Here is a 22,566-nt window from a genome sequence, read left to right as displayed (position 1 = left end):
CCCTCCTCCTTCAGACCCAGGGGTCCAGGCCCCCAGACCCTCCTCCCTCAGACTCAAAAATTCAGGTGCCCAGCCCCTCCTCCCTCAGACCCAGGTTGGCCCCAGCCCCTCCTCCTCAGACCCAGGGGTCCAGGTCCCCAGACCCCCCTCCCTCAGACTCAAGAGTCCAGGCCCCCAGCCCCTCCTCCCTCAACAGATCCACGTGAAGCCCACCCTGAGGTTCCCAGCTCCGGTATCCCTGACACAGCCAGCACTGCCCACCCCTGGCACTCACGAATCGGGAGGAGTTGTCATTCTTCACTGTCTTGGCATTACCAAAGGCCTCTAGGATGGGGTTGGCCTGAAGCAGCTGCCGCTCCAGCTCACCCTGCCGGGCACAGGAGATGATGCATGAGGTCAGTGAGAATGGGGCAGGAGGCTAGGCCAGCCCAGCTCGGGCTGTGTCTCCAGCTGGCTGAGTATCTGTGTGTGAGGGGCCTTTGTGTGTCTGGGCATGTGCCCACTTCCCATATCCGGGTCTTGCCCATCTGTCTATTGTGAGGAGAAGAGGGAAGCATCTCCAAGACATATTGTTAAGTGGAAACCAAGCCAAACCAAGCCAAACAAAAAAACAAGTTGCAGAACAATGTCTACAATGTTATCCCATTAATAAAAAATGAATTAAGGAAGAAACACCACAAAACAAGACTCTTAAATCTACAGATATATACATGTTTGTAAACATATGGAGAAAGGTCTGCAAGGATGCACACCAAACTGTCAACAGTGTAAGGCACTCCAAGGAAGGGGACTGAGGGGAGGAAAAGGAATTTCATTTAATCTGATTTGTTGTTGTTACAATGAATATGTACTCATGTGTTGCTTGTAGAAATTCTGGAGTGCAGTGGCATGGTCATAACTCATGGCAGCCTCAAATTCCTGGGCTCAAGGAATCCTCTCACCTCAGCCTCCTGAGTAGCTGGGACTACAGGTAAGCGCCACCATGCCCAGCTACTTTTTAAAATTTTTAGTAGAGATGGGGTCTCACTCTTTTGCCTAGCCTGGTCTTGAACTCCTGGCCTCAAGCAATCCTCCCACTTCAGCCTTCCAAAGTGCTGAGATTATAGGCCTGAGCCACCAAACCCAGCCTAGAATTTTTAACTAAGGCAAAAATCTGTATCACCTATGTAAAGTGTTTCAAGCAGTCTGGCCTATAATAGGCCTTCAAAAAATAGTGGGTTCCTAGCCCCACCAGGCTACTCCTTGGCAGGAAGTCTACTCCAAACTTCCCTCCAGCCCCCTCGGTGTCAGAGCCTGGCACACAGTAGGTGCTTCATAAATGGCAGCCTGTGTGTGTCTTCTCTCAGTCCATGTCTTGCTTGTGTTAAGATGAAATGATCTAGCTAGGTGGATGCTTTGTCAAATGAAAAAAGATGCATAAAGTGAAGGGTACATGACTTCTCACACAGAAGAACATGGGACATGCATGTATTTCCCTTGCTACACTGTTCACTCTGGTTGTGTGCATACAGCGTCTGTGGGCCCCGGCTGGACACTTTAGTAGATCAGCAGTAACTGGCAGTTTTGTTCTCTGGATTGTTTCATGTTGGTGTCTGTGGCCCGTCTGCACACACACACACAGCAGGGCCGCCATGAATAGCAGTGGTGGGGCAGAGGGGTCCCTGGCAGGTGGGACCACTGCTGCCTTGGGCCCCATCTACCAAGAAGATCATGCATTGGGTGGCCGGGAAGGCATTGGGGCAGCAAGACTCGAGGTGATCCCCTGCTACTCACATAAGACACGGTGCTGACGGAGGCCTGAGGAAGTCACGGGACACGAGACACGGACCAGGACACAGCACATGGAACGTGGACAGGCACACAGGTGAACCAGTGATCTCGGGTGGTGGCGTGGGGGGTGGGGGAAGGGGGACTGGGGAAACCGGGCATGTGGAGTAGGGTGGCCTGGGGGACCACACTCCCGGGTTTGAATCCCACTCTACCTCCTTTATTTAAAAATTTTTTTTGTAGAGATGGGGTCTCACTATATTACCCAGGCTGGTCTTGAATTCCTGGGCTCAAGCGATCCTCCCACCTCGGCCTCCTAAAGTGCTGGGATTACAGGCATGAGCCACTGTGCCCGGCCTCACTCTACCTCTTCCTGGGTGCGTGACCAACAACTGACTCACCCCTCCCATGCCTGGGCTCTCCATCTTCAGCACAGGAAAACAGCACCCACCCCACCCGAGGGGTAAGTAAGGCAGTGTGAGAACAGGGCTTGAAACAGTGGAGGGCACGATATAATGTTCACTTAGACGACAAACCCGGGCATCATGACCACCTAAAATCAGGCTTGACACAGTAGGTGCTCAGAAAATAAAGCACCTACTAAGTACTAGGAGCCATTCTGAGAGCCAGTGAGACCAAGACTGACCCTCACACCTCTGTGTCCCCCTGACTCTGCTTTCAGCCCCACCCCAGGCACACAGTAGGTGCTCAGGTGGCATAGGCATCCAGGAGAAGGTCCTCCATGAGGGGGAGAGACAATTGTGGGGAAAGCCCAAGATGGAAGGGGCAATGCTGTGGCAGGGCCCAGGGGCTGACCCCAGGCAGGGATTGCTTACGGGGACACCCGGCTCCTTCCTGCCCTTTGGCGATGATGCCACATGGGCGAGGTACTGGATGACCTTCTTGGTGTTTTCTGTCTTCCCAGCTCCAGACTCTCCACTGTGGGGATGACAAGGGGAAGCAAAGGGGTTGGCAATGACCTTGGGCAAGATCTCCACCTGCCCTGCCCATTCCAAACACAGCCATGCCCCACCCGGACCGCCCCTCCTCCAGGAAGTCCTTCCAGATTACTCACGTGCAGAGAATGGACTGGTCCTCACGATCTGTAGGGGACAGAGTGGGGGAATATGTCATCTGAGAGAGTCTCTAGCAGGGCCCTCTGGTCCCTTACACTGGCCGCTGCATTTTAAAAATTATTCCCAGGGAGTAAGGAAAAGCTTGGGTCTTGATTTGTAACACTCCTGGGTTCTAATTCCCCACCCAGCTCAGCCCCTTGCTTGCTGTGTGACCCTGGGAAAGCAGCTGTTCCTCTCTGAGCCTTGATTTCCTCACCCGTAAAATGGAGACAGGCTCCCTCAACTGAACAGAATATGATTCATTCAACAACCTCAACGTGAGACCCTACTGTGTGCTGCCTCATGCTGGGCGTGTGAGATTCAAAGACAGAAGTGAGGTCCTGTGATATAAGATGTCTACCCCAGCGCCTGCCCTGGGCCTAACACAGCCATTCCACAATCACATACTGACCACCTACTGAGCACCAGGCATGGAAGGGAGTGGGGAACTGGCAAGGTGTGTGCCTCTACAGAACTTCCACTTAAGATGCAGGGGACAAAAACCTATAATCAAATACCGATTAGCACTGGGAAGAAAACTAAATCAGTAATAGAATAAAGCAGTGGTTCTTTTTTTTTTTTTTTTTTTTGAGACAGAGTCTCGCTCTGTTGCCCAGGCTGGAGTGCAGTGGCACAGTCTCGGCTCACTGCAAGCTCCACCTCCCGGGTTCACACCATACTCCTGCCTCAGCCTCCCGAGTAGCTGGGACTACAGGCGCCCGCCACCACGCCCGGCTAACTTTTTGTATTTTTAGTAGAGATGGAGTTTCACCGTGTTAGCCAGGATGGTCTCGATCTCCTGACCTCGTGATCCGCCAGACTCGGCCTCCCAAAGTGCTGGGATCACTACGCCCGGCCGAAGCAGTGGTTCTTAAACAGGGTAATTATGTCCTCCATTCCCGCCAGGAGACACCTGGCAATGTCTGGGACACATTTTTGGTTATTACTCTGAGAGAGGAGAGTTCCACGGGCACTGAGTGGGTAGAGGCTGGGGTGCTGCTAAACATCCTACAATGACCAGGACAGCCTCCCACGACAAAGAATCATCCAGCCCCAAATGTCAGTAGAGCCAGGATTCCAAAACCCTGGTGTTAGGTAATAAGAATCGACTTGGGGGAAGGAGCAGGGAAGGCTTCTCAAAGGAAGTGGCATTTCAGGCAGAGGGCACAGCCAGGGGAAAGGCTCTGAGTTAGGGATGTTTGAGAGACAGAAAGGCCAGTGAGGTAGGGGGATGGGGCAGAGATGGCAAGTGGTGCGATGGGTTTTAAAGCCATGATCAGGCTGGACTCAGGGGCTCATGCCTGTAATCCCAGCACTTTGGGAGGCCGAGGCTGGCAGATCACCTGAGGTCAGGAGTTCGAGACCAGTCTGGCCAACATGGTGAAACCCCGTCTCTACTAAAAATACAAAAATTAGCCAGGCATGGGGGCGCCGCCTATAATCCCAGCTACTCGGGAGGCTGAGGCAGAAGAATCACTCGAACCCGGGAGGCAGAGGTTGCAGTGAGCCAAGATCGTGCCATTGCACTCCAGCCTGGGCAAGAAGAGTGAAACTCCATCTCTAAATAAATAAAGCCACAATCAAAGGGTCTGAATGTTTTTTTAAGCAGGACGGGCATCCTCTGGGTGTCTTCCAGCCAGGGAGTAAGCTGCGTCCAGTAGGACCTCAGACTTGGCCGCCTGGTATGGGGGACCATATGCACACAGGTTCACCGACTGGCTGCCTCTCTGACTTGCTGCGTGACCTTGGGCCAGTCTCTGAGTTGCTTTGTGCCTCTGTTTTCCCATCTGAAAAATGGGGCTCAAAAGAGCTGCCATCTCACAGGGCTGTAGTCAGAATTCAGAATGCTCAAAATGCACTCAGCACAGTGCACGGCACGGGAGGAAATACAACACACAGTGTGACATACAGGGAGGCGGTGGCCAGGGGCCCTGGTTCGAATCCCACCTCAGCATACACCCACCAGTGTGACCATAGGCAATGACTGTTTTGCTCTGTGCCTCAGTTTCCCCACCCAGAAATCAGGGACAAGGAGATAACCTATTTTATAGATTTGCTATGAGGTTAAATGAATTAATCCAGCAGAAACTGATAGGTCTGCCAGGAGAAATAAGTGAATCCACTATTCTACCTGGAGACTTCAGTATTCCCATTTAATACTCCCATTTAATATGCATATTAAACAAGCATATTAGGCCGGGCATGGTGGCTCATGCCTGTAATCCCAGCACTTTGGGAGGCTGAGGTAGATGGATGACCTGAGGTCAGGAGTTCGAGACCAGCCCGGCCAACATGGTGAAACTTGGTCTAAAAATACAAAAATTAGCTGGGCATGGTGGCATATGCCTGTAGTCCCAGCCACTCGGGAGGCTGAGGCAGGAGAATGGCTTGAACCCAGGAGGTGGAGTTTGCAGTGAGCCAAGGTCATGCCACTGCATTCCAGGTTGGGTGACAGAGTGAGACTCTGTCTCAAAAAAAAAATAAGCATAATATGTTTACAATATTATGCTATTTAATATACCATTTAATTTAATATGTTATACTATTTAATTTAACACATTATTATACTTATTGAATATGCATATTAAATAGGTATAATTTATTAAATCAACATTACACTTACATAATAATAAAATAAATATAAAGTATAATAAAATAAAAATGAAGTATAATAAAAAATAAAGTGTAATAAAATAATATACTTATTGAATGTGCATATTAAATAAGCATAATATATTCACAATATTATACTATTTAATCAAATATATAAATTTAATAATTTGCTCATATTTAATATGCATATTCAATAAGTATAATATATTCATATTCAGGCCCTGAGGTAGGACTGAGTTAGGGATGTTTGACAGACAGGAAGGTGGGTGAGGCTGGGGTGTGGGACGGAAATGGCGAGCAGCACAGATGGGTTTTGAAGCCATGATCAAAGGGTCTGAATGTTGTGTACTATTGCATGGGGTTTTTCCTTTTTTAACGAAAACTTTTTCAATTTTTTTGTAGAGACAGAGTCTTGTTATGTTGCCCAGGCTGGTCTTGAGCTCCTGAACTCAAGCAATTCTCCCACCTCGGCATCCCAAAGTGCTGGGATTACAGGTGTGAGCCACCACCCCAGCCTATTATATGTTTTATGATGTAAATAGATATAATTTTTAAATGTTTAATAGATATAAACAAAAAATACTAAATATCTATTAAAATAGATGATACATAGCAAATATATAATAAGGGCATTATATATATATATATATATAATAGATGTTAATCATGTAATTTTGCCAGGACTGATCTATGTTGTCATGGTATGAATGGCAGCCCCTTGGATGGATACCCTTGTTCAGTGTACAACCTGCCCAGCTGTACACAACTGCCTTGACCTGCCATCTGTCTAAGGGGCTACATTTACCCCGTGACAATGGAGATCGGATCTACAATTCAACGATAAATGTTGAATGAATGAATGAACACTCTGGGAATTACTGCCTCAAGGGAAATGTTCGTAGAAGCCCCACACCCAACCAATACTGTTCAGAGAAAGAGTGAACAAAGATCTTTAAAGAATCTCCATACTGTTTTCAATGGTGGTTGTACTAATTTACATTCCACCAGCAGTGTCAAAGTGTTCCCGTTTTATCGTATCCACACCAACATGTTATTTTTTGATTTTTTAATTATGGAAAACAGTATGGAGATTACTTAAAGAACCAAAAGCAGATCTATCATTTGATCCAGCAACCCTACTCTGGGGTATCCACCCAGAGGAAAAGAAGCTATTATATGAAAAAGACACTTGCACACACGTTTATAGCAGCACAATTCACAATTGCAAAAATATGGAACCAGCCTAAATGCCCATCAACCAACGGGTAGATAAACTGTGATATATATATGAGTATTCCATGGTGTGTATACACACACACATATATATCTCATGGTGTGTGTGTGTGTGTGTGTGTATACACACCATGGAATACTCATATATATATATACACATATATATATAGTGAGAGAGAGAGAGTATATATCCCATGGTGTGTATATATAACAAAAATATATATACACACAGATACACCATGGAATACTACCCAGCCATAAAAAGGAATTAAATAATGGCATTCACAGCAACCTGGATGAAACTGGACACCATTATTGTAAGTGAGGTAACTCGGGAATGGAAAATCAAACATCGTATGTTCTCACTTATAAGTGGGAGCTAAGTTCTGAGCATGCAAAAACATAAGAATGACACAATGGACTTTGGGGACTCAGGGTGAAGGGTGGTGGGCGGGTGGTGAGGGATAGATTACACACTGGGTGCAGGGTACACTGCTCCAATGGCGAGTGCACCAAAATCTCAGAAATGGCCACCAAAGAACTTTTCCATGCAACCAAACACTGCCTGTTTCCCAAAAACTATTGAAATAAAAAATAAATTAATTTTTTTTTTGAGGCGGAGTCTCACTGTGTCGCCCAGGCTGGAGTGCAGTGGCGTGATCTCAGCTCACTGCAAGCTCCGCCTCCCGGGTTCACGCCATTCTCCTGCCTCAGCCTCCAGCGTAGCTGGGACTACAGGTGCCCACCACCACACCTGGCTAATTCTTTTTGTATTTTTAGTAGAGACAGGGTTTCCCCTTGTTAGCCAGGATGGTCTTGATCTCCTGACCTTGTGATCTGCCCGCCTCAGCCTCCCAAAGTTCTGGGATTACAGGCGTGAGCCACCACACCTGGCCAAAAATACATTAATTTATTTAAAAATTTAAAAAGAGGCCAGGTACAGTGGCTCATGCCTGTAATCCCAGCACTTTGGGAGGCTGAGGTGGGCAGATCACTTGAGGTCAGGAGTTTGAGACCAGCCTGGCCAATATGGTGAAACCCCGTCTCTTAGCCAGGCGCAGTGGTGCACACCTGTAATCCCAGCCACTTGGGAGGCTGAGGCACGAGAATCGCTTGAGCCCAGGAGGCAGAGGTTGCAGTGAGCCAAGATTGTGCCACTGCACTCCAGCCTGGGTGACAGTGAGACTCCGTCTCAAAATAATAATAATAACAATAATAACAATAATAATAATAATAATAAAAGAGACGGTGAACATGGAGACAGGTAAAAAGACTCTAGGACCTAGCACCTCACCCAATCAGGCCTCTACTTGTGTTCCCTCCAGCCCCCTAAGAAGCCCCACAGAGTCAAGTCCGCAAGCTGTCATTTGACCTGGACTCTGGCTTCCGGCAGCCCCAGGTCAGGCCCCCGTTGAAGAGCCACCTTGCTGGCCTACAGCCCCACCCAGCACTCACCCTGCAGCATGCTCCGATAGGCCCCCTCGGTCACTGCGTACACGTGGGGTGGCACCTCGTGGCGCTTCTTGCCCCGGTACATCTCCACAATGGCTTCTGTGTAGATGGGAAGCTGCTTGTACGGGTTGATGACCACACAGAAAAGGCCAGAGTACGTCTGCAGTGGGTGAGAGGGGAGAGGGTCTCAGATGCCTGCCCACGGCCTGAAAGGCATTATGGGGCATCTGAGCAGGTTGTGCACTGCACAAGGGCATCTGTACATGGTACGTCTACACCATAACAATGTAGATTTGAATGTTTGTTAAGAGCATTTTCAGGCTGATGGTAGCAAAGAATCTTTCCAAATTGCACAAAGGCACTGTCTGGGTGAGGATTTGCCCTGAGAGAGAACAAGGTCTTTGCAGCCAGCCAGACTTGGGTCACAGCCTGTGGCTGCCTGGACTCACACACAGGAAATGCCCATGTGCGAGGTGACGGTTGAGGCACTCTTTGTAGCAGCAAAAGACTAGAAACGACCTGAATGCACCTTCATACGACGGATTCCTACAAAGCTCTTGTGTATAGACATGGGACTATCTTCAAATCAATATCAAGTAAAAGGAGATGAGTTGAGGACTGTGTGAGGAGTTACCATTTGCATTAGAAAGGACAGAAGAGGAGGGCCGGGCACGGTGGCTCACGCCTGTAATCCCAGCACTTTGGAAGGCCGAGGCGGGTGGATCATGAGGTCAGGAGTTCGAGACCAGCCTGGCCAGCATGATGAAACCCCATCTCTACTAAAAATACAAAAAAAAATTAGCCAGGTGTGGTGGCACATGCCTGTAGTCCCAGCTACTTGGGAGGCTGAGGCAGAAGAATTGTTTGAACCTGGCAGGCGGAGGTTGCAGTGAGCCGAGATTGCGCCACTGCACTCCAGCCTGGGCGACAGAGCAAGACTCTGTCTAAAAAAAAAAAAGAAAAAAAAAAAGAATGGATAGAAGAGGAATCTTTTTATATATTTTTATATACTCACTTGAATATGCATGGAATTTCTCTGGAAGGTGCCTGTGGTATCTGCAATAACCGAAATGCAATAGGAACATACCTGCGGTTTCTAGTGATAATAGACACATAACAGTCCTGCTGACATGACCATGCCTAATCTTTTTTTTTTCCTCTCTTTGAGACAGGGTCTTACTCTGTCACCCAGGCTGGAGTGCAGTGGTACAATCATGGCTCACTGCAGCCTCCACCTCCTAGACTAAAGCAATCCTCCCACCTCAGCCTTGAGAGTGGCTGGGATCACAAGCGTGTGTCAATCCACTAGGCTAATTTTTCTTATTTTTAGTAGAGACCGGGTCTCACTACATTGCCCAGGCTGCTCTTGAACTCCTGGGCTCAACTAATTCTCCCACCACAGCCTCCCAAAGTGCTGGGATTACAGGCTTGAGCCACCGCACCCGGTGTATTTTTTTGTAGACACGGGGTCTCTCTATGTTGCCCAGGCTGGTCTTGAACTCCTGACCTCAAGTGATCTGCGCACCTCGGCCTCCCAAAGTGCTGGGATTAGAGGCGTGAACCATCACACCCGGCCTCAGGACTCTGTAACAGTTTAAGAACAAATCCAGCTCACAGGGGTATCATATAGGAAAGAGGGGCTCAACACTCACAGAAGCAGTTAAATATAGCTAGAGAGCTAGTTAGCCACTTAGCGAAACCAGCCAGAGAGCTAACTAGCCAAGCTATCTACAATTAGCTAGCTAAACTAACCAGAGAATTACCTGCTTAGTGGCTGAGCTAGTTAGCTACTCTGGGCTTGTTGTTCGACTTTGAAGCCATCCGGGATTCAAATTCAGATGTGTTTTCTAGCTGTGTGTGATAAAGTAGGGTAACCTACTCTGCTAGTTACCCAGCTAGCTGGTTTCTAAGCTGGTTAGCAGCAGGACTATTTTTTTCTTTTGTTTTTTAGAAACAGTATCTCACTTTGTCACCTAGGCTGGAGTGCAGTGGCATGAACACAGCTCACTGCAGCCTCTACCTCCTGGGCTCAAACAATCCTCCCACCTCAGCCTCCCAAGCAGATGGGACCACAGGTATGCACCACCACGCTTGGCCAATTTTTTAAATTTTTACTTTTTGTAGAGATCAGGTCTCACTATGTTGCCCAGGCTGGTCTTGAACTCCTGGCTCAAGCGATCCTACCACCCCGGTATGCCTGGGATTACAGGCATGAGCCACTGTGCCCGGCCAGCAGGACTGTTTTAAGCTCCCAGGGAGCTTGAGCTTCTCAAGCACAGTAGGGTGTGGCCACCACAGGCTGCCTGGTCCCAGGTGCCAACCTTCTAACGGTGGGAGGGTGGGTGGCCTGGGTGGCCAGTCAGGAGCGGAACAACCGGTTTGCTGGGTGTCTGCCCTCCCTGCCTGAAAGGGCTGCTCTGGGAGCTCCCCCCAGCTCTCAGAGGGTGGGGCAGCCGGACCACATTCCCTGGGAGGGTATCTCATGGCTGTCGGCGCCCCAGCCCCCACTCCTGGCTGGCGGAGGAACCCACTCCCCACGCCACCCTCCCACCCCAGCCCCTCCTGCCAGCCACACCTTGTTTCCAGGGCGACACCCTGGGAACGGAAACCTGAGCTGGTCAACAAGGCTGGGCGGGGGGGGGCAAGAACAGAGGCTGGTGCACCCCCACAGGGTGGGAGACAGCTGGGGAAGCCCTCCTGGAAGGGTCAGGAATGGCTGCTCCAGCCCTCGGGGCTCTGAAGACAGACCTGCCCCCGCTCTTCTCAGCCTGGTGACTTTCCCCATAGTCTCAGTTTCCTCCTTGGGAAACCGAGGGCGACACTCCCCACCTCATTACAAAGGCTGTGGGGATTAGGGGAGATGATGGATAAAAACCAGCCAGGCTGAGGCGGGGCCCATGCAACACACGCCAGATACGGGTCTGGAGACTCTTACGTCACTCATCCTACCTGGGAGCCCTGGGCTAACTCAGACTTTTTTGGCGGGGGCAGGTGGGACAGAGTCTGGCTCTGTCGCCCAGGCTGGAGTGTAGTGGCACAATCCTGGCTCACTGCAGCCTCAAACTCTCAGGCTCATCGCTCAGACTTTGAAGCCATCCAGTGTTCAAATTCAGATGCAGCATTTTTGAGCTGTGTGTGAATTTGAATGAAGAATGTGTCCTCTCTAAACCTCAGTTTCCAGCCCTGGAAAATGCAGCTTTTAACCCATCACCTAGAAGTGTTCTGAGAGTGAAATCACATAATGCATCTTCCGTGTTTCTCAGAGCAGGGTGTTCTACAAAGGGGTTCCCTCCCTGCCCCAAGGGTCCCAGGAAAGGGACTGAGACTCTTAGCAACTCAAAGCAAACAGCCTGTTAGTGGCAGAAACTGGGTTTCTGGAACCCTGGACGTCCCACTTTTCACTGGACAATACCACCTTCCCCACCATCAGTTGGTCAGTCAACAAACATGTATTAAGCACAGGTCTTAAACAGGGCAGAGTTTGAATCACACCTCTAACATTTTCAGGCCAAGTGGCTTGAGCAAGCAATCTTTCAGGGTCTCAGTGTCTTTAGCTAATGGGGACAGAAATAGTGCTTCCTACATAAGGTGCCTGGGAGTCATCCACACGTTCATGTGGCGTGCAGAGGGTTTAATGTGAACCCCAGCTGCACGCAGCAGTGGCTCAAGCCTGTAAATCCAGCACTTTGAGAGGCCCAGGCAAGAGGATCACTTGAGTCCAGGTGTTTGAGACTAGCCTGGGTAACATTGTGAAACACTGTCTCTACAACAAATTAAAAAATCAGCCAGGCGTGGTGGTATGTGCCTGTAGTCCCAGCTACTTAGGAGGCTGAGGCAGGAGGATCACTTGAGCCCAGGAGGTTGAGCTGCAGTGAGCTGTAAGCATGCCACTGCACTCCAACCTGTGTGACAAAGCAAGGCTATGTCTAAAACAAACAAACAAACAAAACAAAAGACAGAACATGGACGTTGAAACACTGCATGCTCAATATTTTAGCCACTATCAGCTTCTATTGGGCAAATGGCTCACCCTCTCCAAGCTGTGGGAAAAAGAGGGTGACAATCCCTACCTCACAACCTGAGTGGATGGGGAGGGGGTCAGCAAGATCATATTGGAGAGAAATTTAGAACAGCACCCAGCAGAGAAAGCAGGTACTCACTAAGTGCTAATGATCTTTATTAAGGCCCAATTTGCTTCCTGTCTGGAATTCTAGAATCGTCTCTCTCACATTCATTTCTTAGGCCCCAAAAGTCTGGCTCCCTGGCCACCACCTTAGCTCAGGCCCTACCACTTTTTCTCCTGAACTTTCTGAATAATCTTCCTAGTGCAATGGCTAGCACCTGCGGTCTGCAGTCACAGTGACCTGGTTTCAAGTTCTAGCTTAGCTGGTTCCTAGTTGTGGGGCTTATGTTCAAATCCTGCCCCCCAGTCTGAGGCTCAGTTTCCCCACCTGCAGAGGGGAGATGACAGCAGATACCTTACAAGGTTGCTGGGAGCGCTCAGAGTATTTATTAAAAGGCAAAGAGTGGCCAGATGCGGTGGCTCACCCCTGTAATCCCAGCACTTTGAGAGGCTGAGTTGGGTGGATCACTTGAGCTCAGAGGTTCGAGACCAGCCTGGCGAACATGGTGAAACCCCATCTCTACTAAAAATACAAAAATTAGCTGGGCATGGTGGTGGGCGCCTGTAGTCCCAGCTACTCAGGAGGCTGAGGCAAGAGAGTTGCTTGAACCCAGGAGGTGAAGGCTACAGTAAGCCAAGATCATGCTGCCGCACTGCAGCCTGGGCAACAGAATGAGACCCTGTCTCAAAAAAATATATAAATGAATAAAAGGCAACTAGTAGATCCACGTTTTGGATGTCATCCTGACGTCTGTGGCCTTGGGTGAGATGTGGGGGAGTGGATCATGTAGAGGCCTCTTTTCCAGGGCTAGTAAAGGTGTTTGAGGATTTGGAAAGGGCCAGTGCAGACTGGAGAAGACAGCAACCCCATGCAGGGTCCGACAGCCCTCGATTCGAATTCCACACCTGCCACCACAAGCTGAGGGACCCTGAGCCAGTCAGTGCTTATCTCAGAGCCTTGATCTCCAAGTAGGAGTGAGACTTCATAAAAATATTCTAATCTTCCGCTTTGTGAACCTCAGAGGGGTGGGTGTTGGAGCAAAGCTGTGAGACCCCACCAGTCTAAGCCAGAGTTTGGAGCATGACTCTGGAACCAGCTGCCTGGGTTCAAATCCTGGCACGATTCCTTCATGGCTGTGGGTCACTTAACATTCCTGAACATCAGGTGATATCAGCAGTCCCTGGCCCAGAGGGAAGCTGATAACTCACACGCCACACTTAGAACAGTGCTTGGCATATCACGAGTGCTCAATTAAATATTTGCTAGCCTCCTCTTATTATTATTTTTCATTATGATTGTCCACATTCCTTGTCAATCTCTCTAATCCTGTTTGCTCTTTTGTTAAATGAAATTAATAACCCCTTGGCTGCCCATTAGAACCTCCTCGGAAGCTTATTAAAAATACCAGTGTTCATGTCACAGCCCCAGAGAGCTTGATTGAAAGTTCTGGGGTGGGGCTCAGGCACTGGTATTTTCTAAGAATTCCCCAAATGATTCTACCATGGAGGTGGGGTTAAGAACCACTGCCCTACCTCATCTGTTTGCTGTAAAGAGTTTTAAAAATGCAACGAACATCCAACGCTTAGCACAGATGTGGGAAGACTACCATAGTCAACCTAGCTATCATCAATCCCTTCTCAATGGGTTTTTGTATTGTTTTGTTTTGTTTGAGACAGGGTCTTGACTTGTTACCCAGGCTGGAGTACAGTGGCACCATCACAGCTCACTGTAGCCTCCACCTTCAGGGTTCAGGTGATTCTCCCACCTCAGCCTCCCAAGTAGCTGGGACTACAAGAGTGTGCCACCATGCCCAGCTAATTTTTTGTATTTTTTTTTTTTTTTTTTTTGCAGGGATGGGGTTTTGCCATGCCCGGGATGGTCTCAAACTCCTGGGCTCAAGCAATCCACCCACCTCAGCCTCTCAAAGTGCTGGGATTACAGGCATGAACCTCCATTCCCAGCCCCATCTCAATCTTAAGAGGCACCACAGCAAAGTGAGAATGCCTGGGACCAGACTACCTAGATCTGCCAGGTCTAATTGTGTGAACTTGGCCTCTCTGTGCCTCAGTTTTCTCACCTGCAAAATGGGGATCAGATGCTTTATAATTCCGAAAATGTACAGGGGCAGTGTATTTTAGAAAGCTTGGAAGAATGCTTGGTAAATGTTTAATAAATGTTCATTTTTATTATTATTAACTCTCTCTGGGCCTCATTTGCCTGTTAAGTAAAATGGTAATAATAATAGACTCTATCTTTCCTATGGTGAGATTGAATGAATTAATAGATAGGCATTTAGCACAGAGCCTAGCATATAGTTGTTTGCTTTTTGTCTGTTTTTGACCTGGGGTGTTGTTCTGTCACCCAGGCTGGAGTGCAGTGGTATCATCATAGGTCACTGCAGCCTTGGCCTCCCGGGCTCAAATGATCCTCCTGCCTGAGCCTTCCTGGAAGCTGCGACTAAAGGCAGGGGTCACCACCACCTGGCTAATTTATCTTTTTTTAAGAGACAGGGTCTCGTTTTCTTGCCCAGGCTGATCTTGAACCTCAAGCAACATATTTCTATACTGAGTGATTCACATTAATGATTGTCACAGATCTGTTTCCGTTCCTTAAAACTCAGGATGAGTAATATCTGAGAAATTGGAACGTTTTATACTTTAGGAAAATAATACAGTTTATCTACCATATATATCATGCGATGTCCACAGTAGGTTCCGAGGCTGTCCTAGTAATCCAGCAATTCATAATTTGGCAACCAAGTAAGCATAGGAACAGTCACGGGACATGGGATACAGATGATAAACAGCCTCGAGTTAATGCAGGGGAGCCGGGGTGTGGACCTGGCTCCCCAGCCGGCAGCAACCCCGCCGCACGCGCCCCCCAGCAGGAGCCCACTCACGTAGATGAGGCCCGAGTAATACCGCTCCCGGAGGTTGTGCAGGACCGAGGCCTCGTTGAGGCAGGTCAGCTCGGCCATGTCCTCGGCCTTGCTGAACTTGGGCGGGTTCATGCGCTGGATCTGGTCCCGCGGCAGCCGCAGCCGCCTCCCGCTCTCCGCCAGCTCCACCTCCGCCTCCTCCTCGCCTTCGTCCCGCAGCGCCGCCGCCTCGAACCCGTGAAGCTCCGAAGGCACCCACACGAGACGCCGGGCCGTCCACTCCACCTGTGGGGAGGTGCCCGAGCCAGGCCCGCCACCCGCGCTGGGCCCGCGGGGCGTGAACAGGAACGGCTGGGCCGCCTCGGGCACTGGGCCCGGCCTGGGGGCCGCCTTCCGCCCGGGCACCGACATGGTCACGGCTGCCATGGTCTGCAGGGGGCAGAGAAAGAGAGGGGGGGTCAGATGGGGCTCCGTCCCCCGGGCCTCCCTTCCCTACCCCAAATTCCCCAGGCAGCCACCTCTGCCTTCCTTTACCAGACCTCTTGCCATACTTCTGCAAAGTGGGTTAGCAGAACTAGCTTACTCATTTCATTCATTCACCTCTCTATGCACTCATTCATTCTTTAATAAGCTAGGCTGTGAACCAGGCTCAGAGGGTCAGTTCTTTTTTTTTTTTGAGACGAAGTCTTACTTGTTGCCCAGGCTGGAGTGCAATGGCGTGATCTCAGCTCACTGCAACCTCGGCATCTGGGGTTCAAGTGATTCTCCTGCCTCAGCCTCCTGAGTAGCTGGGATTACAGGCGCCTGCCACCACGCCCAGCTAATTTTTGTATTTTTAGTAGAGACAGGGTTTCACCATGTTGGCCAGGCTGGTCTCGAACTCCTGACCTCAGGTGATCCACCCACCTCGGCCCCCCAAAGTGCTGGGATTATAGGCGTGAGCCACCACACCCGGCACTGGCTAATTATTTTCTTTTTTTTTTTTTTTTTTGAGATGGAGTCTCGCTCTGTCGCCCAGGCTGGAGTGCAGTGGCGTGATCTCGGCTCACTGCAAGCTCCGCCTCCTGGGTTCACGCCATTCTCCTGCCTCAGCCTCCTGAGTAGCTAGGACTACAGGCGCCCGCCACCATACCCGGCTATTTTTTTGTATTTTTAGTAGAGACGGCGTTTCACTGTGTTATCCAGGATGGTCTTGATCTCCTGAACTCGTGATCCGCCCGCCTTGGCCTCCCAAAGTGCTGGGATTACAGGTGTGAGCCACCGCGCCCGGCCAATTATTTTCAATTTTTGTAGAAATGAGGGTCTCACTATGTTGTCCAGGCAGGTCTTGAACTCCTGACCTCAAGTGATCCACCCTCTTCACCCTCCCAAAGTGCTGGGATTGCAGGCGTGAGCCACCACACCTGGCCAGGCTCAGTTATGGGCACTGACAATGGAGCAACAGACAAGCTGGAAGAAGACGCCTGCCTCTGAAATTTACTTTCTAGCCCCAGGCGGTCCAGTGCAGAAGCCACCGCCACCTGTGCACTACTGGGCACTTGCAATGTGGCATGTGTCACTGAGGAAACAGATTTTCAATTTCATTCATTTAAATTCAATCTATTTTATTTTATTTTGAGATGGGGTTTCACTCTGTTGCTCAGGCTGGAGTGCAGTGGTGCAATCATGGTTCACCACATCCTCAACTTCCCGGCCTCAGGTGATTCATGTCTGAAATTTATTAATTAAAAAATAAATGTATTAACAGGCATGCCACCATGCCTACTAATTTTTAAATTTATTTTGTAGAGACAGGGTCTTCTATGTTGCTCAAACTGGTCTCAAACTCCTGGGCTGAAGCGATCCTCCTGCCTTGGCTCCCCAAAGTACTGGGATTACAGGTGTGAACCACCGAGCCCCATCTTAAAATTTAAATATAAATATCCCCATTTTGAGTTCTAAGTGTAAGATACACGCCAGATTTCCAAGACTTAGTACAACAAAAAGATAGTTTGCTGAGATTTTAAATATTTGATGACATGCTGAAATGATAATATTTTCAATCTACTGGGTTAAATAAAATATATCGTTAAATTAATGTTACCCGTTCCTTTTTTACTTTTATCATTAAATGCGGCTACTAGAAAATGTTACATTACACATCTGGCCTGTATTATATTGCTATTGGACAGAGCTGCTCTAATCCCAGGAGACAGATAAAAAGATTAAAAATGTAAATTAGTATGGTTTTTGTTTTTTAAAAATTCTCTTTTTTGTTTTTTTACAGAAACCAAATATAGTATGTTTGGTGGGTTTTTTGGGGTTTTTTGTTTGTTTTTGTTTTTTTGAGACAGAGTCTTGCTCTGTCCCCCAGGCTGGAGTGCAGTGGCTTGATCTTGGCTCACTGCAACCTCTGCCTCCTGGTTTCAAGAGATTCTCCTGCCTCAGCCTCCCAAGTAGCTGGGATTACAGGTGTATGCCTCTATGCCTGGCTATTTTTTCTATTTTTAGTAGAGATGGGGTTTCACTATGTTGGCCAAGCTGGTCTCAAACTCCTAACCTCAGGTGATCCGCCCACCTGGGCCTCCCAAAGTGCTGGGATTACAGGCACGAGCCACCGTACCCAGCCAGATAGTACGTTAAATGGTGATAAATGCCAAGGGGAGGAATAAACCAGGGGACAGGGAATGTTAGGGTTGAGGATGTTGAAGTTTTCATTAGGGTGGCCAGGGAGGGCCTCTCTGGCATGGCATTTAAATGAAGACCCAAGGGAGATGACAGGAGTGAGCAAGGGGGTTGTTGGGAGAAAAAAAATCATTCCAGACAGCAGTGCAAAGGTCCTGGGGCCACAATGCACCTGTGTGGCTGTGTCACTGTGAGGTGGGCAGCGTGGCTAGAGCCAAATGATCAAGGGGCAGAGGGTGGGAGGGGATGTAAGAGAGGGGACAAAAGGTACAACCTTGCTTTTACTCTAAGATATGAGCCCAGGGCGGGAATTGACCTGATTTTTGTCATTCAGGTTCCCTGACCACCTCTGGTCACGCCTATCTCATGCCTGCAGAATAGACTCGAATCTCACTGCTTCAGTGAACAATTCCTTCCTTCTCTGGAACCTGGCTCCTTCTCCATAAAATGGGGAGACTGGCCCCATTCATTCAATTCTCTGAGGACTTTCAAGTACGAGACTCCGCCCTGAGTGGGCGTGAGGACCCAGAGAAGAGTAGGCTGGGAGCCCTGCCTCGAGGAGCTCCTGGCCTAGGGGTGGATCCAGCTCCAGCTATCTCGGAGGCAACCAGGTGCTGGGGGAACTAGAATGTGTTAGGCCCCTCCCACCATCCAGGGGGCCATGGGCAGTAGTGGTAATTCCAACGCGGTCCAAGCACCAAGCAGGAAAAATATTCTCCCTATCCTGCGTGGCCCCTTCCTGCTAAAGAAGTCTGCCCCTACTCTCTCTCTCTCTCTTTCTCTCTCTCTCTCTTTTTTTTTTCTTAGAGATAGGTCTCGCTCTATTGCCCAGGCTGGAGTTGGAGTGCAGTGGCACAATCACAGCTCACTGCAGCCTCAACTCCTGTGTTCAAGTGATCCTCCCACTTCAGCCTCCTGAGTAGCTGGGATCACAGGTGCGCACCATCAGGCCCAGCCTTTTTTTTTTTTTTTTTTTTTTTTTTTTTTCTGGTAGAGACAGGGTCTCACTCTGCTACCCAGGCTGATCTCAAACTCCTGGGCTCAAGTGATCCTCCTGCTTTGGCCTCCACAGTGCTGGGACTACAGACATGAGCCACCACGCCCAGCCCCTACTCTCATCCACTGCCTCAAATGTCCCCATCACTGCCCCACCACATCAGTCACAGAAACAGTGGGAGATTTCTGTCTCCCCAACAGCAGGACTTCACCTCTGCCTGATAGACCTATATGCACCTGCCGTCCCCACCTTGCTCCCACATACCCCTGGAGAAGTCCTTCTAAACGCCCAGCTGCCCTGGAGGCATCCCTGGATCTGGCCCCAGCAGACTCCTGCCTTTCCCTCAAGCCTCTCCCACGGGAATCTCAGCTCCGCTCAGAGGACCCACTTCCTCCCAGACCCTCTCCTCCTACCCCCGAGCCCAGCAGCTCCAGCTTGCAGTGACTCTTGGCCCTGAGGCTCTCAGGCCTCAAACGCTGGACCCTGCACTCTGAATGCAGCAGGGAGTTTCTCCACCCCGTGGCCCCCAAATCGTCAAGGCTCACCCCAGGCCTCCAGTGTGACCTGGATACACCGGACCCAAACTCCATCCCTGGGACTTTACCCTCACCCCCACCTACTCCACCCCACCCCATCCACTTCCTCTCCAGCCCTGTGGCCTTTGACCAGGAAGGATTTCGGAGTTTTTGCAATCACCCTATGCCCTATGCCTCTCCTCCCTGGAGCCAAGAGTCCAAGCCCTCAGCCCTTTCCTTCCCCAGGCTGAGGAGTCCAAGCTCCCAGCCTCCTCCTCTCCCAGGACCCAGGAGTCTGAGCCCCCAGCCCCCTCCTCCTATGGATCGGGAAGTGCAGGCCCCCTCACCTCACTGCAGCCGGGCTAGAAGTGAGGATGCTGAGTTCTGAAGATGGATCACAGCCCTGAGGGGGCGGGCAGGGCCTGCAGGCCTTGGCTCCAAGTGGCGGAGCCTCTCTAGCTGCCCTACCCTTCCTCAACCAGCAGGAACACTCTGCCAGGGCTAATTACTGTCACCTGGGCAGGTGAAAGCACCTGCCCTGGGAGGGGCCGAGACTGCTGGGCTTGAAAAAAAAGCAGCCAGGGATCCGCCCTGGGGCAGAGGTTGGGGCCCTTGGCATCCAGCCCTCTGACTCTGGCTTCTAGCGCTGGGATTCCGGATTCCCAGTACTCAGTGCCCTCCTGTCTCAGACCCAGGAGTTCAGGCCCCCAGCCCCTGCTCCTACAGACCTAGGAATCCGGGCTTGCAGCCCCCTCCTCCCCTAAGACCCCAGCACTGCAGTCTTGGCCCCAGTCCTTTCCTCCCCAAAGACCCAGGAGTTCGGGCTCGCGGCGCAGTCCTTCCTCAGACCTGGGACAGCCGGCGCCGAAGGCCCTTTCTCAGATCCAGGAGTCCGAGGGTCCAATACCCATTCCCCTGGACCCAAGCGCCTGTGTCGCCGCCCCCTCAACTCGCAGATCCTCGGGGCTACCTGGGGGCGCCGACCGGAGCTGGGAGATGGGGAGAGGGCGCGGGAATCCCCGTTCTCTTCAGGTGCGGCGACCTCCGCGGTCCAGCGCAGGGCGGGGCCCCGTCGCGTCACGGGGCGGGAGCCCGGCTCTGATGTCACCCAGCACCTGCCCGGCTGGGAACGGGGCGGGCCTGGAGCTTCAGGGCCTCTGACGGGGGCCGGGGGAAGGCGGGGGTTGAGCCTGTTGCCAGGTGGGCGGCGGCGGCAGCGGCGGCGGCGCCAGGGGCTCCTCCCCCTTATGGCGGGCAAAGGTCGAGGGCCCGCCGCGGAGAAGGCTGAGGATTCCCGGGATTCAAACCCCGCTGGAGCTTCCTGGGCCTCAGCTTTCCCTGCTGTGAACTGCGGCCAGTGAAATTAATAAAACGACGTTCAGAAAGTTCCCCAGCCCAGTGCTTCATCGTTAATCTCCCCGAGCCTCAGTTTCCCAACTGCGGGAACGGAACAACAACATCTATAGACAGTAAGAGTACCAAAGAAGAGCACAATGGTATTCTGTCCTGAGCTTCAGTCTCGGGAGTGAAATAAAGACTACATGGTGATAAGAGTACCTACTATGTGTCGGGTATTTTCTCCTCTTAGAACAGCTCTTTGAGATCATAAAATGATTTAAAAAAAGAGAGAGAGAGAGAGGGTCTCTCTCTGTTGCCCAGCTTGGAGTGCAGTGCCACGATCATGGCTCACTGCAGCCTTGACCTCCTGGGCTCAAGCGATCCTCCCTGCTCAGCCTCCCGAGTAGCTGGGACAACAGAGTCACGCCACCACGCCCGGCTAACTCTTTTACTTTTTGTAGAGACGAAGTCTCGCTGTGTTGCCCAAGCTGGTCTCGAACTCCTGGGCTCAAGCGATTCTTTCGCTTCCACCTCCCAAAGTGCTGGGATTACAGGCCTGAGCCACTGCGCCCGGCCTGGAATAATCTCAACAACCAATGACATAGGGGTGATCAGCATGTCCATTTCTCTGATGTGGAAACTGAGGCAGGAAGGGTCAAAGTAAGGCACTCAAGATCACACAGTATAAGAGGGAAGTCTGGGATTCAAGCCTAGACCGTTTTCTGCCATTCTAAAGGAGGGGGTCTGGAAAGAACTTGTAGCAGGTCCCTAAAGACATCGATTTCTGTGTCCCAGTTGGTGATTACTACCAACCTGCTTCCCCACCTATGCCACAGGGACCACCGCTTTCCTTAGGGGACTCCTGTGGGGTTGAAAAGGTTAAAGGACCCAGCACACAGTCGGTCTCCGGAGTGTTCTTCTCCACCAGGTCCCCCTGCAGTCACCAATTCGGTCCAGTCTCAGCCTTCCCCTCTCTGTATAATGGGTACAATATAACTCACCTCGAGTCAACACGATAAGGAAAGGAAATTATTTAGTTATAAAAAATAAAAGCGTCCAAGTACATCGTAGGTTCTCAAATATGTCCTTCCCTACCCCTCCGCCTCTTCCAGTCACGACCCCTCTCTCTGGTCCCCGATTCTGACACGTGAGAACAGAGACATGTCATGCTGGGGGCGGGGGACTGGAGGCGATGACTCAGGTATTAAAGCGGCCGAGGTTCCAAAGACAGCCTCAGTTTCCCCTTCTGCGGAACAGGCCCGGGGCTGCCAGCGAGGACCCCGACCGGGCCTCGCACACGGCGGCAACTGGAGTTGGGGGAGTGTAGACGTCCCGCCCCCCCACCTCCCTTGCTGCCGTCCAGCTGCGCGCCCAAGGTGAGTGGCCGCGTCACCTCCCCGCCGTCCCCAGCCGCCAGCTCGGGCTCCCGGGCCCCGATCGCAGCCCCCAGGCTCCAGCTTCCCCTGGCCCAGTCCCGTTTTGCCGCCCCCGGAGGGCTGCCGGCCCCGGACACTCACCGGCTTCCAGGGCCGTCCCGAGGCTTCGGCCTGGGGAGAAAGAGGGGCGTGTCCGCCAGGACAGCCCCGCCCCCACGAGCGCAGTTGGGGCCAATCGGCGCCCGCTGCGGCAAGCTACGGCCCCGCCCCTGGGGGACGGGAGCCGCCAATCAAAAAGAGGGGCTGGCGGGCAGGGCCAATCAGAAGTTGTCGAAGGGTGCCAGCCGTGGGAAAAGAACGCGGCCCGGGCGCGGAGTTAGGCGGCGCGGTGGGGGTGGAAGCCGAGGCCTGATGGGCACGGGGCGCCACCAATAGCAAGGCGCGGGGGGCGGCCGGGGGCGGGAGGCCCAAGGGGCCAGGGTGAATGGGCTGCT

General features: G+C 51.2%; 1 protein-coding gene across 7 annotated transcripts in view; it reads right to left on the bottom strand.

The window, feature by feature from the left end:
• The window catches only part of LOC100589070 (myosin-14), a 104,061-nt gene extending 81,799 nt beyond the window's left edge, over window positions 1–22,262 (bottom strand). For 2 of the 7 annotated variants that reach the window (XM_030821120.1, XM_030821123.1), the window contains exons 1-7: window positions 22,214–22,262; window positions 15,204–15,611; window positions 8,184–8,340; window positions 2,843–2,870; window positions 2,604–2,706; window positions 1,774–1,797; window positions 275–367 (exon numbers count right to left, since the gene is read on the bottom strand). In XM_030821120.1, coding sequence (XP_030676980.1) covers window positions 275–367; window positions 1,774–1,797; window positions 2,604–2,706; window positions 2,843–2,870; window positions 8,184–8,340; window positions 15,204–15,608 — 810 coding nt within the window. In that variant the 5' untranslated portion in view covers window positions 15,609–15,611; window positions 22,214–22,262. Of the gene's footprint in view, window positions 1–274; window positions 368–1,773; window positions 1,798–2,603; window positions 2,707–2,842; window positions 2,871–8,183; window positions 8,341–15,203; window positions 15,612–20,328; window positions 20,413–22,213 lie in introns of those variants that run through there. The other 5 variants (XM_030821121.1, XM_030821124.1, XM_030821122.1 and 2 more) reach the window with 5 other exon arrangements.
• Window positions 22,263–22,566: the final 304 nt, after the last annotated feature.

Source organism: Nomascus leucogenys, chromosome 10 (assembly GCF_006542625.1).
Source record: "Nomascus leucogenys isolate Asia chromosome 10, Asia_NLE_v1, whole genome shotgun sequence".
Lineage (NCBI taxonomy): Eukaryota > Metazoa > Chordata > Mammalia > Primates > Hylobatidae > Nomascus > Nomascus leucogenys.
This window is presented reverse-complemented; position numbering and strand designations above follow the sequence as displayed.